Consider the following 19,969-nt stretch of genomic DNA (forward strand, 5'->3'; position numbering starts at 1 on the left):
TACACAAGCTACGCAGAGTACTCCCATTGACTTCTTAACGTCTGTTGTGCGTGGCGTCTTCACTGCGCTGCACCGACGGGAAATGACGCAGCGCTACGCCACTTGAGGGGGTGGTTTTAGTGCGCCAACTTCTGGATCGATTGAGCGGGTCTTTACTGACCGCTAAATCGATCCAGAACGATGGATCTGATGACGGCGAATTCATGTGTACATAGCCTTAGTGATGCTAACCAAAATGGCATGCTAGAGCCCATTGCTAAGAAGTGCATCTGCCAAAAGGGTAGCTGTGGCTCTTAACCGAAAACTGGGCCACAATTTTGTAAATGTAAGCCATTCTCAAACAGAATAAACTATCCGAAAGTTAAAACTGGTCCCCCTGTGTTTTAAATGTTTCCTAGCAATGCATTGCAAGGGGTTGAGACTGTGATGCTGTTATGCACTGGGGGACTGGTGTGCTGTCGGACCAAATGTGCAGGAATGTGTCAGTCTGTCCTGCCACACAGAAGAATTACAGCTCTGCGTCCATGTGCTTCTCTGTAAGGACGGCATGTGTGTCTAGAGAAATTAGATACGTTCTGTGAGCCCTTAGGAGTGAAATTGGCGGCCCTTAAAATGAACAATGGATATGTATAAGTGGCTTGCAAGTGGCAACGTCCCACATTTGTAATAAAACTGGTGGTTTTAATATACACAGAAAAAGAAGGATGATCCTGTGGCTGAAGAACTAGACTACCACTTGGGAGATCTGGGTTCAATTCCTAACTCTGCTATAAACTCCCTGTGTGGCCCGAGGCAAGTCTTTCTGTGCCTCAGTTCCCCATCTGTGCAATGGGAATAATAAGAATTTCTTTCTCCCACCCACTGTCTGTCCTGACTATTTATGTTGTAAGCGCTATGGGACAGGACAGTTTCTGCTACGTGTACGAACAGCACCTAGGGGAGTGGGGCCGTGACCTTGGCTAAGTAATATAAACGACAGGAGTGTCTTACCATTGGTCTTTACCAGGCAGGAGGGACATGGCTCAATGTGCATGTGGTGGCCTAACACTGCCAGACCTTTGGCTAGTGAAACGCGCTGAAACTCCAAAGAGAGAGTTGACTAAATTTTATAAACCCAACAGGGAGCCCAGGACCAGCCCTGAAAATCAGGAGACGCCCTACCCCAGCTGCACTCTAACCAGCTTTCCCTCTCACCTCACCCGTCCCAACTCACCTGTAAACCACAGTGCCCGGGGCTGGCAAAGCCAAGGGACACAGCATTGAGATGCCACTGTCAACAGTCATGGGCACAAGATTGCTATGATGTGGTGATCAGCTGGCAATAAAGGACTCCCCTCCAGTCATCTGAAATCTCTTTGCTTCCATTGGCCTCCTGAGCTACTCCATCAAAATAGGTCCCTCCCTTAAATGTGAGAGGAGCACCCCAACCTTGAATTGCAGGCATCCTCTTTCTACCACATCACGCTACCAATTCCCCACCACCACACACCCCACTGTATCCATATGCATACGTATATAATATCTCCTGTGCATAAAACAGTCGTTTGCCAAACTCTTTGGTAGACTTTCAGAGGAAGGCATTATACACAATGAAAGCTTTTATTACTGCAGCATGGTGTAGTTGCTTTGTGATGAAATTAACTTTCTTGCAAACCCTTGTAATTTATTCATATGCTGCCCTATCACTAATCCTAGCATGCTTACAAATATTGTAGCAAAGGAACATCTCTTCTGACCTGTTGAAAGAACCACTTAAAATAAAGTGTTATGGATGGGGCACATTTCTTGTGCTGGAGAGGGGATCAATAAGCAGCTGACCTGGTAGCTGTATACATTTCCTGTTCTCAAAGCCAATATCTGCAGAACTAGCATATGGTAATGCAGTGCAGGATTTCTACATGAATACTTCATAAAATAATATCCATGCACAGGTGCTCCGACTTTCAGCAGGTGTCTGCTATATCATCATTTCCTTTTGGTCTGGTCGTCTGCCCATTGCGCAGCATCCCTCAGTTCCCTCCCCCTCTTCCTCTACATTGAAGATTCCTAGTCATTTTGGGAGCTTCTCAGTTTATAACATGAGCCAGGATTGATCTGAGGAGGGAGTCGTGAACGGACTCTGGCTGACTTGGGCCAAGAGGGAAATAGGTCCCAAATCACTTCACCCACTGAAGAGCAGAGATACATTGTACTTACATACACTGAAATGTGAGGTGTATGATCTAAGAATAGAGAACAGCCCAAATGCCTGTCTAGGTTGTTCCTGCTGGAGCCAGGGGTTGGCAGTGGGGGTTACAATTACCTCATGTGGAATTTTTCAGCTGAATGCTTCCCTAGACATACATTTGGGGGGGTAAAATGATGAACAAGCATTCACTTTAATGCCAGTTATTAAAAGTTACCCTTTTGTCTAGACAGATTTCAATTTGTTTAGTTTGATTCCCGTACATGGTGTACAAGCTGCAGTGTGTGTGTGTGTGGAAGAGGGGGTGGGGGTGGTGGTAAGCAGCACATGTCTACAGTTAAGGTTACCTGACTTTTCCCGTTATCACTTTGCCAAACTTTAACCATTTGGGCTGAAATTTTCCATTCTGGATGTCTGTCTCAGGTTAAGCCATTTCATAGACTGCGGTTAGGGGAAAATATGTTGTTTAGCCCATGTTATAAAAATTGTGACAACCATGTGTCTGAAAAGGTGACGTATCTCTATGCTGTGGGTCAGTGACTTAAAATCTGGCAGGGGGGTTGCCCTGCTATCAAGAATGGGCTTTTGTTGTCCTTGTGAAAATCCACCAAAATTTGGCCAAAATCTCATTTTGCACACACGCAGTAGACACTTGTGAGAGTTTGGCAACTAAATTCTCTGTGGAAGAATGAGCTGCCTTTCCTCCCCCCCTCCCTCCCATGTGCCATCTTGTGGGTGGGGGGCCTCTGCTTTGCCCTTTATTTTCCCTGTTCCAGGCCCTTTTACAGAGACTCCACACACTTGTTTGTCCAGTCACCACCTTTATAGGGGTCTGGGTTTATTCAGGCAATAACTCAAAAGTAATACTCAGAATCCCTTAAATAATCTGTCCTCAGAGCCTGGGTGAGTGAAAGGGCTCCTTCATCTAGTCCTTTTTCTTTTTTATGGATTCTTAGGGGGTGACCCACCTGGGGGTTCGGCCCGTTCAGATCGGACTCCTGTATAGACTTCCTGGAGTCAATTTCTTCAAACATCTGCTTCAGCTCTCTCATACAGAACCAGCTGCTTCTGGATCCCTTCCTGTGCCAGGCATCTCTGGTTTGCTCATTTAGCAAGCCTGCTCCAGGGTTCAAGTCTCCTGCAGGCAGCTCTGTCCTCACTCCCTTTGCTCTCTCAGATTCTCCAAAGATTTCATCTCTACAGAGCATGTTCCATCCCCTCCCAGTGTCTATGTGCTGACCACATGGCTCTTGCACCATACCCACAGAGGGCCTGAGCACGCTCCATTCTTGGGCTACAGGGACTGTAAGAGAGGGAAGAGATGGATGGCTGCAGGGGATAGATTTGGGGAAAGGGGTTAGGAACAGGTGCTGGGAGCTGGGGGGGGGAGGGCCAAGAGCAGAAGGAGGTGGGTAAACCACAGGAACCAAGGATGGGGGAGGATAAGAGCAGGGAGGAACATGGGCATGAGCTGAGGGAAGGGCCAGGGCTCAGGACAGGAGAAGGAGCGGGACCAGTGCAGGAGCTAGGGAGAGGGGAATAGGAGTAGATGGGGACAGGGAGAGGCTAGAGGGAATGGGGTAGAAGGGTCTTCAGGACCTGGAATTGAACCCATTATTCCTGAGTCACCACATTCCTTTGCTGTCTGGCAAATAGCTGTGAAACCCATGGGCAAAGTGTGCAGCTCCATGCCCCTGTAGCAATATGTCCGCATGGAAGATAACAGCCTTTTACTGCTGCCAGTTACTGGATCCCAACCCTACCAATGACCCATGTGGAGGATCTATATGGCTCCCTGTGACATTCACATTTTGGATTTTTTTTTTATTTTAAGCTAGGAAATTGCACACAATAAAAAACCTACGCTAAAGAATATTATTAAGGTTTCAAAGGCAAGCACCCTGATGAGGAAATGCCAGAATCAAGATTCCTCATATAACCTTAATTTGACCCCCTTGTGCAGTAAGATACAGGGCATGTCTACAGGGCGCGGCACTGCGCGCTACGGAGGTGTGATTTCTAAAGTGCACTAACGTATTGTGCGCTAATTGGGCCAAGCAGACTCTGCTGTGTGCACTAAAAGTTCCCTACAGGACTTTAATGAATGTGAAAGCACCCTAAGGAACTTTGAGTGCGCACCATGTCGCACTTTTAACTAATGATGCTATTTCTATTAATTATGTCCTTTCAAAGTATCACCAATCTTTCTAGTGCTGGGGGAAAAGGGGTTGGGTCTGGTGGTGAAAGCACAAGATTGTGAGTGAGCAGCCCCGAGCACTCTTCCATGCTCTGGAACAAGTTTTGAGTGGGCATGTCACTTCATCTGTCTGTACTTGTATAATTCTTCCTGTTGTAACCATCTATGGCAGAATATGCACAGGTGCCCATGGCGAGCAGACTAGCACAAAAGTGATACGGGAGATAAAACTCATGATCTCCTTCCAAAAATCAAAACCTAGCTTCTAACATTTGAGCTAAAGGAGAATCTTTGTTAACGCTCACCAGTGTTAGCGTTTATAGGCCCATATAAGATCATCACTCTCATATCTGTCTATCTGTTCCCTTCACCACAGTATCTGAGCCCCTCTTGAGAACTTAAAATAGAAATAACTATAAAAATATCTCTTTCGTCATTCCCAGCTGCAGGAGAAATTGGCTTAGTGTAGAATGTGTGTGAGTGCAACTTGCTGCCAGAAAGCTAGTCAAAGAGATGAGTTTTGCATTTAGTTCTGTATGTGGTGAGGCCCACGGTCATCCCTATCTCTTACGGCGTGAGTTCTGTCGTATATGTCCTGCTCCTGTTGAAGTTTTGTCTTTTTCCCTGCTTTGCCTACTGGTCAACAGTGTCATTGTGGTGGTAACGCTAATGGGATGTCATGGCTGCAAAGGGAGAGTCGTTCTCCTGGCAGCTGTAGACAGTCCCATGGTGGATTTTGAATATCTGAACAGAGACTTTGAACTAGACTCCAGTTAGTCAGGAGCCAGTGAAGAGAGTAAAGAGCTGAGGTGTCTTGTTTACAGCACCCTATGCTGCTAAGCAGACAAGTTGCTGTGTTTTGTACCAGATGTAGTGTTCTTGAGGAGAGAGAATTCATTGTTAGATCAAATAAGTTGCAATAATCACACCATGAGGAGAGGATAATCACAGCTGTTTGAGGAGGTTTGCTTTTTTCTAGCGGAGGGCAGTGGTTTATATACACCCCCAACAAATACATGACATAATTCCTTTTACTCCTTTCACTTCCAAAGTTGAGTCAATGCAAAGCTTATCTTTAGGCATCTAGGATTGACAGGAGTTCCATGGTCCATAGCTGGATACAGACACTAACGTCATAAAATAAATTGAATATATGTGGCATGGGCATCGGAATTTGTGATCTGTTTCAGAAACTCAGGCTTCTTCCACTTGAAATGAACTAAAAAATCTCTGTTTGTTCTGTTTAAGCCACAAAACAAGACAATCACACACGTACCCAAGTCTAACTACATCCAGTAGAGAATATGATACTTGTCAGCCAATCACAATATACGATGCTTACACTGAGAATACTACCTGAATTCCTGATCTCTGTTTTACTGAAGCAAATGCGATATTAATTCAAACTATATGAACTATGTGGCCAAATTTGATATGAATTCAGCTCCACTAAAATCATTTAAAGGATCTGTTTGCTAAACCTCTTATATGGTAAAATATGTAGCATCTCAAAGCTACTCATGGAACAATGAATGATAATAATGACATGATTTATGAATTGTGTTGAACTGAGGGCTTAGCTATGCTCCCAAATGCTTTTCCATTGAGACATTACCAATAAATTTTGGCTTTTTGGGGGGCAGTCTTCTGCACAGAAAGTTAAATTTAAATACAAATATTTTCTCTTCTTAAAAGACGTTTTGTATTTAAATCTTTACTTTAAATTAGAAATTCCCTAGTCAGTCTTTGAAGTTATCCGAAACTGTGAGTGCCTAGATAAAATGCAACTTCTCTGACCTTTAAATTGCTCTTCTTTCAGCTGTTGCTGTATCCTTCAGCACAGATTCTGGGAGAAAAATGCTGTTAAAATGCTATAAACACTCTCAAGTGTTCATGCTCTCAAGAGCTGAAATGACCTATAGTCAGATACCATCTAAATAGACAGGAAATTGAATGAAAGATTTAAAAAAAAAACCTTGTATTAAATTTTATGGGAACATAATCGGTTCAAACCCAACATGGTTACTAAGAAGGAAGTACTGTACTTGTGGATTTTAACCATCAGTGTATTTCTCATCAGCAGTACTGTTTTCTTTTATTTGTGACCATTGTCATTTACCAAACTAAATCTGATTGTTTGAACAACCTGCTGTATAAATACGCAGCCTTAAGCTACAATGGCTAAATAATCTTCATTGGCTGACTACATGGGAAATAGCATTATTATTACTTTTGTGGTTTTCATGTTGTTCCTTAGTCTGTGTAGGTAAAGTATTTATTACATCCTTCCTATTTATCCTTCCTATTCCTCTTTATTGTATCAGTCTGAGAGCAATGTATATATTCTAAAGTGGGCAACAGTTCTGAAGTTCGTTCCTCCAAATTCCAGTTCAGACTGATCTATCATGTTTTCTTTTACTTCCTCCTCATTTATCGTCTGACAGCTTGTATTGATTGGACTAACTTACTTAACTGGTTTGTCAAGAGGGTCTGGGATTCTTTTTCTCATATGAGCATTCATAAAAAAATGTTGAACTGATTTTTTTTTTCTGGAAAGCGCTTTTGATCGTAAGACTGACGTCTTGTACCCCAACCAATGACAAATTAGGATGTCTCTAAGAATTTGTCATTATCGTTTAGTTATTGTCTCGATTGGGTTTGCAAGTTATAAGTGTTTGGGGTTTTTCTTTTCTTGTCTTTTAATGACTTGCATTGCTGACGAATTTTAAGTAAAATGATTAATGTCTCAGTGATGCCTAAGTAATATTTTGTTTTCTAAATAAAATTTATCACAGATCAGTGCTGGTACAATATGCAGAACCCTCCTAATAATATTTTAAAAATGCAGACAATGTATATGCTCTTTTGTTATGCACAGTAGAAATCAAACAAGGTTCCAGTATATTTTGAACTTCACTCTACATTTAGTCCCTTTTATTTTTCTAAGCTCTGGAATAACCCAGGTTTTTGAGCTTTCCCTTTTTCAAGAGGTTGCATCAAGAAGTGCTGAAAGTAATGGGCAAAAACTCTGTGGAGGGAAACAGTTTTGAGGAATGAGTGTTATACTGAGAGAAAAATTTAAAATCCACAGGAGGACCCAAGATTCCAAAAGCCCAACCTGCTGAGGGCGCTCTCCTTATGCCTATATAAAGTAGTTTTTGCTGTGATAGAGACTGACAAAACAAATAATCCTCCTTTATCATTTGGAAAAATTAATTTCCACTCCCTACATCTAAGCAGACAGTGAGCGAAAACAAATAAAGCTCCATGAGAGGTGTCCTTTATTATCAGAAACATTTTCAAAACATTGGCTTGGCAAATCGATAAAGTATAAATAAATGAAATTTACTCATATGTGGGCCTAGTCAAAGAGAGCTGGTTTCAGAGAACTGTTTTCTTGGTCTTGGTCCAAACATCTTGACAGCAATGTTTTGCTTTTCAATTAGATCAACTCTACAGTTTTTACCTCTATCAGAAGATTTTATTTGCCTTCCAAATAATTCAAGTGGAATGTTCAATTAAGGCCAACTCCAAAATGAAGATATAATGATGAAGCGTGAGTACAAATATTGATGGTTTCTTTATTTCTTTTCCAGGCAGAATATGAAATTGCTCCAGATGAAAAACTGGGGGAGAAAGGAAAGGAAATCATGATGAAATACCTCACCCCAGAGGTAAGAAGCTGCCAAAATGATATCACTGAAGGAATTCAGGGCACTCCTCTGCTAAATGGAGTGATTCAAGATCTTAAACCAGTGTTATGCAGTTTAATGGAAATATCTTCCAGGGAACAAAACTTAATCTGTTAAGTTAACAGCTAGGTATAAATTAGTTCAAATTTCAGTCCAAAAGTTGACTTTGAAAGATAATGAACTTTTTAGGGGCCTTATGCATCAATTGATTTAGGGGCCTTATGCATCAATTGAAGAGGGTTTCTCTTCCCTTTATGTAGAAGTTACACATATACACTATAATACAATCCTCACACTGTGGCCACTATTAAGAAGCCAACATTTGCCAGCAGATTCCACAGTTATTTCCTATCCTAATCAAAGGGAAAAGACACAATTATGTGCTGAGCATTGGCGAATAATGGCTTTTTAGTGGCAATTGCTGTATATCATTTGGTGAATTAGACTCCTTAATGTTGTATCTATATCCCCGGCATACTGCTTTATGGAGCTATGTGGTATATATGGCTTTATGGCATAAGATATGGGACGCTGTTCTTCAGCTGCTTTCTTAAGGATGGATTCATACTCAGAAATCACATTTTTTTCTTTCCTCCCTATCAAATCCTTGTTGTTAAATCTTTGGTATTCATGAAGGAGAAAAGCTTATGTGAACATTGTGTCCACTGGGTGGCATTACGAACTGGACCACAAGACTGCTGCAAGAATTTTGGGCAGGCTGCAGCTGGGACTAGTTCTTTTTTGTTTTTTTGTTCATTTGCTGACCACATTTAACCTTCTGCAGAAGTTTGTGCCAGTACGTAACAAATGCTGATCTTCAAACACATAAATTAGCGTAGGCTTTAAGCTGCTGAAAGCTTAAAGAGTAACTGAGTCCCACGAACACTGCTTAGATGATTTTTACAAGAGGAATGCATTTAACCCCAAAGATAACATACTACATTTTATAGTAAATGCCTTTTAAAATATTTAAATGATACAGTACGTTTTGGAGGTGGAGAGGCAGGGCAGACCGCTTTTTTTTTTCCAGTCAATCATTTTCCTACAATAAAGTTTATTGTGTACTTTAAGTTCTGTCTGGAACTTAGTTTCATTGACTGAACCTGATATCTCAGGTATATAAAGAGGAGGTGCCGCTGGTATGAATTGCTGCTACCCATTCATTATAGACCTTAAGTTTAACACTGCGTTTTATTTTTCCAATGTGGTAGTTTAGCTTAAAGTTTCTGTTACAGAGTAATGTGGGGCGAGGATTGACTATTTAAAATCCATCATTCTCATCTTGCCCCAGAAACATGTTTTGTTTTTCTTTGGAGTGGAGAAATGAGCTTTGGTGATGTCTGTGACATTTAAAGTATATAAAAAGTTGTTACAAGGAGAAGGGAGAAAAATTGTTCTCCTTAACCTCTGAGGATAGGACAAGAAGCAGTGGGCTTAAATTACAACAAGGGCGGTGTAGGTTGGACATTAGGAAAAACTTCAGAGTAGTTAAAGGCTGCAATAAATTGCCTAGGGAGACTGTGGAATCTTCATCATTGGAGATCTTTCAGAGCAGGTTAGACCAACACCTGTCAGGGATGGTCTAGATAATAAGTGGAGGGGACTGGATTAGATGACCAAGGTCCCTTCCAGGTGTATGATTCTATGATTTTAGCAAAGCGAGAGAAGGTCAGTCCTCACTGGCTTGAGTTAAGCACAGCCAGGAACTGTGCAGTTTCCCAACACATCTCTGACAATCCACCTCAGTGCTGACCAACAGCACCACTGCAATCCCAGGATACGTTTACGTTGCAGTCGGTCGTGATTGCAGCACTTGTACACATACCTAAGCGAGCTTTGATCTAGCTAACTTGAATTACAATAGCAGTGAAGCTGCTTGAGTACATCTCCGGGGTCCGGGACTGACAGACTTGTGCAGCCCATGTTGCTGCATCTTTTGCTATGGCTTCACTGCTATTGTTATTTGAATTAGTGTTGCAGTCACAAGAATTTAATCTTGTTGAACTCAGACCAATTCTCCAGTTTGTCAAGGAATTCTAATCCTGTCCTCCAAAATACTCGCAACTCCTCCCAGTGCTGACATTTGCATATTTTAAAGCATGCTCTCCACTCCATTATCCAAGTCATTAATGAAAATATTGACTAAAACTGGACCCAGGGACTGAGGGACCCCACTACATAGGCCCTCCCAGTTTGACAATGAACCATTGTTAACTACTCTTTGAGTACATTCTTTCAACCATTGTGCATCCATTTTATAGTAGTTTCATCTGGACCACATTTCCCTAATTTGTTTATGTAGAATGTTGTGGGGGACTATGTCAAAAGCCTTATTAAAATCAAGATATATCAAGATTTATGAAGTTTATTGGGCCTCAAGAGTTGGGGATTCCATCCTGTGCCCTGCCATATTTACCCACCTAACTGTATAGTGAGGCTTCATTCCTTTAAGATCCTTGGGTAGAAGGGGTCATAGAAATGCAAACTTATATTATTTCCCTTGTAACCTAACTCTGGGTCTCCAGAGGTGGGAGATTAGTAACTGCACTAGCCTCAGCCCTTCACTTTGTTATTACTGGAAGAAGTTGACTGTGGCATTTTTGTTTCTTTCTGGAGATGACACCAGTGCAACTCGATATGTAGCAGAAATTATTTCCCAGAGGCTAGGCTAATTGTGCCACCTCTGCAGATTGGCTACTAGATTTACTAAACCAAATCCTCTCATGCCTCAAGGAGTTTAAGGGCTTGTCTACACTCCCCCATAAACAGTATTAAATTAATGCAAACTAGGAACTTTTTAGTTCAAGCCTGCAGGGTCTACTTGGGGGAGTTACAGTGGAGAGTGTTCATTGCTATTCACACCCTGATAGTCCGAACTGTGAGGCAATGTAAACGTAGATGTAGCCTAAATACATAGAGCAGATGGGGGACCAGCCAAGCCAGCAAAGAAAAGTAATCTCAGATTCAAACACTTTCTGCTTTCAGATGAATGTTTCTCTTAAGAAGGTTTATGTCTGTGCTTCAAAGAACCTCACTATCTTGGTATAAAAATAGTTTGACATAAAACTTGATTGATAGAAGAAAATTGTAGATGTTATTGATTTATTTCTTTGAAAGATGGTTCAGATTTAGAATCAGAGTACATTTGTTATTGTTGCCGTTTGGAATGCAGGATCAGAAGCAAAATCAAACTAAAATGCAGACTCCCTATTCTGGCTATTCATTATTATTTTTATATTTTATTTAGATTTCTAAGTTGTCTTAAGTATTGCTGTAGCTGTGTCATGCCCATTAGGATGCAATATATGTAACAGATCATCATTATATCATGGGATGCTCACAGCCAGTTTGCAAGCGTGCAGGTCACATCTTAAGTGTCTGTGTGCTAGACAGCCCTGCTTCAGCAGCTCTGACCCCAGCAGACGTATCTACACTCTGGCTTTTCCCAGCCTTGTTTACAACCAGCAATGTGACCCAAACGCCCCAAGTTCTGAATTTCTCTACAACCGAAGACAAAAGCACATTACAGCTTATTAACTTAACTGGGGTAAATATACCCTTCCCTTCAAACACTGCCCTGAGTTGCTTTATAGTAAAACTAAAACAAATGTATTAACAATAGGATTTTAAGTGAGTTCAAGTATAAGGAATGAAGATAGAAAGAATTACAAGTATAACAAAATAAAATATATCATCACTCTAAAATACGCTCAGTTACACATCTCATAGAAACAAGAAGAAGAAAATATTCCCCAAAATAAACAGACCATATCTCACTACCCCTGCAGAGAGATGAGCCCTGCACTATGTCCTCAGAGCAGTAGGGGAAGTGAATTCCAGAGTAAAAGTCCCTGTATTGAGAATATTCAGCACTAGCCCTCAGACAATTAAACCTAGGCTGTGCTAGCTCAGCACCTCACATCAGGTGATGAAGAGAGAGGCAATGTCTTAGATAACTATGACTCAGATTATGATCAAAGTCCACATCTGGAATTGCATTTGGAAGCAAGTAGGTAACCAGTGCAGCTCATGGAGAAGAGTTCTAATGTGTTTGCTATGGCTAATATGATAAAGAAACTGAGTAGCTTCATTCTGACCATTTGCTGTAGCCACCAAATCGTCTCCATGAACAGGCCCACTTAGAGCATGCTGTAATAATCCAATCTGCAAGCCACAAAAGCATGTTTCACCATGGCAAGATGCAGAGCTGCCTAACCAGATGCAGATAAAATAGGTTCCTTTGGCCACAGAAGACAGGTGTAATTCCAGGTGTACTTCCAGGTACTTCCATCCTTCCACCTTACCCTGATGCATTAACATCTCCTCTCTCTTGTTTGAACTAAGCGGAAGCCACCACACTCACATTCAAGTCCCAGTCTCAGACAGGCACTGGGAAAACAGAGGCACTGCACTCTCTGGCTCTGGTGGAAATAAGACATACTAATGCAGAGAACTGCATCTACAGCCTAATGCTGCCTCAGTGCAAGAAGATTTGCTATCTTCATTAGTGGCATCACACGAATGTTGAGCAGGAGAGGAGATAAAATAGATCCTTTTGAGATCCCCATATGAGATCTCCTGTGGCAGAGGAGCAATTACCTTAAACCTCACCCAGTTTACATGGAAGAGGAAAAAATAGAATCACTCCAGTGTTGCACCCTTTTCCCCAGATAGGCACCACTGGTGAGTCAACAAAATTTCATGGGCTACTGAATCAAAGGCTGCTGACAGAGCCAGCCAATTAGCATGGACAAGGCCTTTGTCCATCACTAAGAAGAGACCTGTATAATACAACACCAGTGACATACCCTGGCAGAATATCCGTCTGAAAGGAATTAGGAAATCTGAAGACTCCAGATGACTTCAGAGTTGTCTCACCACAACCTTCTCCATAATCTTCACCAAAAAGGAAAGGCTAAAGGCTGGGCAATAATTGTCTGCAAAGTTAGCTTTGAGAGAGTTTCTTGCCTAGGGACTTGTTTGAAGGAGGATGACACCTTACTTTCTGTAGGAAAACTTTAACAATCTCTACAAACAATGTATTCAACACTAGGGCTGACCAGAAAACAAGAATTCTGATTTGTGAAAAATGTTGAGGTTTCAGAATTTTGTTTCATTCCTCATCAGAACAAAATAAAGACCTCTCTCTCTTTCTCTCTCTTTCAGGTTTTGTCTAGAAATTTAATCCTGGATGTGAGAAACCTTTCTAATGAAAGTTTTGACAAAACCAATACATTTCCATTGAAAGTTTTGGTTTTGTCAAATTGGCATTTTTCGACAAAAGATATTTTGTCTAAAAATTCCTAATGAGCTTTATTCAACACCTTCCTGTTTGATTTAACTAGATATTGGAGAGACAGGTCCAACTCAAAGAGCACAGGCTGACGCACCCTGGAAGTCTGAAAGGGAAAGCAAATTTCTGAGGCTGTGACATCAGTTGCTAAAAATGTTCCTGTGAATTTTCACAAACATTTTTTCCTGATTTCACTGGCAGGCTGTTGTTTTGGTTTTTCATAAGCTCATACTGGGTTTTAATTTTATAAAACTAAATCCAGATATAATGGGAATATTTGAGATTTAAGTTCCATTTTATCTATGGATAGAAAGTCCCCAGGGGTAGTCATAGATCAGTTATAACAAAACCCAACACAGCTTTACTTCATTATCTAGCTTCCTTTTGTACCTGACTTCCTCCCACCCTCTTTCCCTCTCCTTCCCCCCACCTATTGTAATAGCAGGCAAAGAGGTATATTTACATCAGTACTGCTTTTAAATTAGAGCTTTGCATTTCATCTCTCTGCATCATTTTTGCCTTGCTGTCTATATGAGAGCCACTTTACCCAAATCTACTAAATCATTAGCTCATTATTTTCTCTCTCACTGCAAAGTTTGTCTGAGAGAGGCTATATAAAAGCAAATTGATTTGAAATGTCTCTTAAGACATTCTCCATATGCCATTACAGTTTATATTTGGACTCAGCTGGGTACTAAAAATGTTACTGAATGGGATGGCTAATGTGCATTGTTATTCCCATTAATATACTTTACAGAATCTGCAGAACGGTAACTGCAGTTGTTTTCTTATCTGAATTCCTATTCATTTACTTTTCCTTCAGGAAATGCACTGAATAAAGGCCATGTTTGCCATTTTTTCCCTTTTCTTCAGAAGGTGAATAGGACAAGGGTATAGTTCCACATATTCCAGTGAGGGGAGAGCAATGGGTATTTTGTTTAAAAAAATGTGTCCTTTGTTTTTACAAACAATTATAGGATAAGGAAGGGAGGGCTCAGTCTTATGAAGGGGAAATTGCTGATCAGCAGTGTCTGGCCTTGTATTTGCATACCAACTAAGGAGTGCTCTGCATTCACATTAGGCTCTTTCAGTGATGTCAACTTCTTTTTAATATGGATGGGAGGAAATTACAGTTGTATGTTAACATCTTCTGCTGGACAAACTTCGCCCACTTGAGTCTAGTGTTCCCAGAGCCTGTCTCTGTTGTGCATTGTCGTAGAATAAGCTTCTTGTTGCACAGCATCATTTTAATCCTGCTACTGAGGATTTTATTTTCCACTTTCAAATACATCCATTATCCTCTCCTTGAGATTTCTTTTCCTTTCTTGTTTTCCCCACTGGTGAAATAAATGCAAAATCAAGGCACTCAACTCGCTAGATTAATCATCTTCTCTGATCACTGCTGCCTTCCATCTCCCATGAAGAAAGCTCACTGTATCACTTTTTAATAATTTTGGCTGTATCCCATTTATGGAACGGCAGGTCACATCCTACTGAGAACTGCACTATAGTTCTGAGACCTCTTGCTCCCTGTCTGTTTAGTTATGCTAAATGCCTTGTAGGAAAGATGCTATAATTATTTTTTGGAGCAGCCATGAACAGAAGTTGAAAGTTACTGGAAACGATGCTCAGAAAGAAGAAATTAAAGTTCCCGTAAAATCTAGAAAGCTTAGTGTGAGACAGAGGCTTAGTGTTCTGAGATATGAACTTCCAGGAATTGCTTTCTAGAATACTGCATTCTCAAGCAAATCCAGCCGGTTGGCCATATATCCAGCTGGTCTTTCTTTTTCCCGTTATATGTCTCAACAGGAGAGCAACACCATACAGTACAGTGCGTGCTCTTTCACTGGACTCCCTGTGTGTGTTTCCTGCAGTGTTTGCACAGAACATACATGATGCATGTCGTGCTGGAGGTAGGAGCCTGTGCAAAGGGGAGTGGCTATCTGCAGAGCTGGTCACAGAACTATTCTGAGACTGCACAAGAGTCCCCTAGCCAGATTACTGGCAAAGCCGTGAGCACTTGATTTCTGACACAGAAGAGGCGTGCAGTGCGGTGCCCTATGTGTACACAACATGCTGCCTGGTTCTGAGACTGGCTATGGTTATTTACCAGCTCAGAATGTGATTCACTGTGGCTTTTAGAACTAGCAGAAGACCTTTAGGATGCCCAATACTTTAGGTGAAATTCTGACCCTAATCAAGTTAATGGAAGTTTTGTCATTGACTTCAGTGGGGCCAGGATTTCATCCTCTGACTCGATGAATTTGCCGTTCCCCCTTGTATTGATTTTGCTACTATACACTGACAGTTTTATCCAGTGGTGAGTGTGTAACTTGAGCCTCCATCTTATATGGAGCATAATCAATACATAATCCAGGCTCCAGAGAAATCAATATGTAATTGTTGTTGTTTCAGAAACAGCATAATCAATGTCTCTGGTGATCAGTGTGTCTCAATCCTAAGGAAGTTGGGAAGTAAACTTTGCAGTGTGCTTTCTATACAAGCACATCTCATACAGTCACATGGATGTTCCCATTTTGGCAAAGGTTCTGAACAGCAGCCTGGTGACCTTGCTACTCAAATTAGTGCTTTATAATCAGGCTTTATTATTAATAAGCATTCTTCAAATTACAGGGGACAAGCTCTAAAAAAAAAAAATCATACAACTTGTTTGATGAGGAATTCCCTTGCTGTGGTCTCAGAGTAAATGGCATTTTCCCATGGTTTGTCAAGCCCTGTTCCCTAATACCTTACCCACTGTTTATAATTTATAATTTGTTAGTCTTTAAAGTGCTACAGAACTCACGTTGTTTTTACTGTTTATAATATATATGCTAGTTAACTAAACACTTACTGAGGACTTCTGGTTCCTGCAATGATCCCAAACTGCTAGATATCCTATTGAAAATTATATGGAGTCTGTTCTAGTCCACTGTCCTGAAATAAATCTCTGAGCAGTCCTCTGTGCTCATTTGACTTCAATAGGGCTATACTTGTATGACACTTTTTTGTGTGGCTGAAAGGTTGGGCCAGGTACAATAACTGCACTGCTCACATTTTAAATGGAAATGTCACTTGAGGATGGACCCCTCCTTGTCTTTGTAGTGGGGTTAAATTCTCAGGTTCATATATTTTTTGCCGAGCAGACGCTTCTCAACCGTTTGTCATTTGTGGTCAGGAAAGGCAAAGAGACGTCTTGGTCTACGGCCAAAGGCCATTTATCGGGCTCAGGTTTGACAGAACTACTCTAGTTTGAGCCTTTGAAAAATTAAAAGTTTGTGCCGGCTGAATCATGTTAGCAAAATGTGTGCAACTGGACGACATAGGAGTCATTCGATCTGGACAGGCCTCATAGGCTGTTTAACTCACAGTGACTCATGTCATGGAGACTGTGTTCTAGCAAATGTAGCTGAGAAGTTAGATGGTGTTGTTTTCTACGGATGTCAGCATTAGAGCTGCATTTGTTGGATGTTTAACCAACAATTTGTAAAGCTGAATTTTATCCCTAATATCTGGATACACATCATTTACCCTGGAGTAATCTCTGCTGCAGTAACCTTTCCTTTATTAGCTAGGAGGGCAGAATGACTGCTCTGTTCCTAAACCATTATCCCATGGCATTCGTAACAGGCCAATTTGCAGCTTAGGTTGAGGGTAATTCTAGTCCGCCTATCTACATTCTAGCAATGGGCCAAAACTAATAATTTGTCTGAGTTTCTACCCCACTCCCAAACCCTGAACTATAGAACTTTGCATAAAATCGGATCCAACTCCAACAAAACCCTTGGATTTGTTTTTCAAAACCCAAACCCAGGTAACAAGGATTTACAAATCTAAGACAACCCTGGCTTTGCCAATCTATACAAAATCCCCCCCTGCAGTTCCACTGGGAGAAGATAATCTTCACCTCATTCCTAAAAGTTGGGCTGCAGAGATTATGCAGATGACATTGTTCCTCTCACAATTAGCTTGATGAAGAAGAGATTCCTATATTATAGACAAAGTGTATAAAGTTAGTTAAAGACCATGATGCCTGTGACTGAAGTAGTGAACAGCAAATGATTATTAATACTAATAATAGTGTACTGTCCAGCAGGGGAATCTGAGATAAGTGATTCTTTTATTACAGCTTGCTCACGTCTTATGGTGCTGGGTGCGGAAGAGAAGCAAGTATCCCACCATGCTTGAATAACCCACATAACCTAGACTGGTATATATGGGTCACACATAGATCAAGGAAACGTGTCCTAAGCATCAAAGGTCCAAAGCAGTTCAAATCCCCATACGGGCCACCACTTATAACAACATTGCTGGTGGAGATCATCTATGGGACTAGAACCTGGAATCTCTGGATCTAAAAGCATGAAGGGGGGTTTCTACTTCTTGAAATAAAGGAGCATCTGTAATAGCTTAGAAGCAGTGGCAGACTGATAAACCCTCATACGTGGTGCAGCCGGTAGAAGGAGACAAAGACTCAAACAGAACTAATGCAGATTACACTTAGCCTGTTTGTGCTGTTACCTGCTGTCTGTATCTCCCTTAAGAATGAATGACTGTTAAAGCGAGGTCAAACATGATGCCTTCCTCTGAATTTCTCTGTCTAGAAATAGCCTTTTATGAATGGGCTTGGCAGATTTACGAGGTGAGCCATGAGAATTATGCTCTTATCTGGTAAAATTCAAGTGAGAAAATCATTTTGTTAATAACATTAGAGTGTTTTATTTAAACAAGATCCAAAAATCACAGCAGCATCTTATGGTACTGTTTTTGTCTCACAAGTAATAAATACACAAAATGTATTTAAAAGCATTAAAACCTCACTGGAGAAAAATCTTTTTTTTAAAAATATGAGCTTCCAAAAATTCCTTTGATGGCAGGTGGGTTTAAAATATAACCAGCTTATTCATGCTGTGGAAAGTTGGCTCTCAAAGTGCTCAACTTTAAATTAATTTAAAAAAAAAAAAAAAAAGAAGAAGGAAACTACACATGCAAAAAGCACTTGACCTGCATGCCAAGCCTCTGCTTGTAAATTAACTTAATATCATTTAATCAGGCTAAAGCCTGGACCCAATTCAAAATCCTAGCATCATAATTTAAATAGCCTAACACAGCTGTTGTTTGTCCAACAGACCAAAACTGAGAAAGAACAGAATATGCTGCTGTAAACAGCATGTCATCCTGAACAATAAACATCTTCCTTCTCTGTTCGCTTCTGATGGCAGTTACTGCGTGTTATCTCACTGCTGGTTCACATAGTACACATGATCAGGGGACTCCCTTTTGAAAAGGGGTGGGTGTTAGTGTGATTTTTTTATTCTGCTTTCATGTGGGTGTTTCTAGTCTTTCAGTAAAAGTGGCACTCCGCTTCCTGGTTTATTTTTATTTTACTCATTTCCAAGTTGTTTTAATACCCTCAAATAGCTAGCTGCCTGTTGTGTTTGTATTTCTCTCTCTCTCTCTCTCTCACACACACACACACACATACACTCACTCTCTCTCTCAGGATTTTGACCTATTATTTAATAAAGTTCATTATTAAAGAGGGCCAGAGCCCGCAAACTTTGTGCCCAATCCAACTCCCATTGCAGTTGGTAGCATGGAAGCTTCTGACTTCAGCTGGATCAGGCCTCACATGCACACGTGCGAACCTTAGTCAGTGCAAGTACTGTAGCTCCAAAGACCTCAGTGGTGCTGCTTGCAAGGGAAGGGTTACTCACATGCATAAAAGTTGCAAAACTCTTGTGTTTGGGGTGAGCTAATTTGAGCAGAAGTCTGTTTGTTTTCCCACTAGAAAGCCATTAAATAAAGGTAAGGTTGTAAGTGAGTGTTTATAGATTTAGAGACCTTTTTTTAATGGAACAAATGACATTTGGTTTACCAAAGCAAGCCAAGCTGTGACTATTGCAACCTAAGTTTGTTTGCTAATGTTTAGACTACTCACTAGAGATGGGAGAACATCAAAAGGTAGAGAAGTTCCAATAAGCAGCTGAGCGTCTGGGTGCATATCCAAACCTATTGAGCCTGTTAAACTGTATAGGAAAGCTTGTGAGAACAGACTTTCTTGTATTGTCTTATCACTCTTGTTGCCAGGTCTTGTATGGGAACAGAAATCTGAGCCATGCACAAAAGAAAACTGATTGTTGACGATAGTCATCTAAATTTTTTTTTTTTTAACCCAGAAAAATGTTCAGTTGAACTAGAGATAGACAGGTCAGGTCTGAACTTTCCACAAGTGTCAGAGCCTTCCGATCTGGGGCTTGGGTTTGCTTATTTTATGATACATAGGAGGGCCAGATGACAAGCCGGGATTCTAAAATCCAGACTTTTCTAATGGTATTTGATTCTGGTGCTTGTGCTTAGGTCAGGCAAAATGTAGCAGAAACAGGAAAATTTAGACTGGTTCTGATTTTCTTCCAACTATGTAAGGTATCCTGTGCCTTTTTCTTACAGATGTTTGATTTTTGGCTGAAACCTTTAAGGTGTGTCAGGAAAATTAGGTTTTTGAAAGAGCACTTTCTGTTCTATTCCATTCTCTTTTTTAACTTCTTATTTTATCATTATTAACACACATTAACTTTTTCATACAGGTATTAACAAATCTC

General features: G+C 40.8%; 1 protein-coding gene across 5 annotated transcripts in view; it reads left to right on the forward strand.

Moving 5' to 3' along the window:
• GRK5 (G protein-coupled receptor kinase 5) overlaps nt 1–19,969 on the forward strand; it is a 218,490-nt gene that overhangs the window by 140,671 nt on the left and 57,850 nt on the right. For all 5 annotated transcript variants that reach the window (XR_010922183.1, XR_010922184.1, XR_010922185.1 and 2 more), the window contains exon 4: nt 7,979–8,056. Coding sequence is in view for 2 of the 5 variants with exons in the window: in XM_067561319.1 (XP_067417420.1) it covers nt 7,979–8,056 (78 nt within the window). In the remaining 3 variants the exon portion in view is untranslated. The remainder of the gene's footprint in view (nt 1–7,978; nt 8,057–19,969) is intronic.

Source organism: Emydura macquarii, unplaced genomic scaffold (genome assembly GCF_026122565.2).
Source record: "Emydura macquarii macquarii isolate MOO-44397 ecotype Brisbane River unplaced genomic scaffold, CSIRO-AGI_Emac_v2 contig_2372, whole genome shotgun sequence".
Classification (NCBI taxonomy): Eukaryota; Metazoa; Chordata; order Testudines; family Chelidae; genus Emydura; species Emydura macquarii.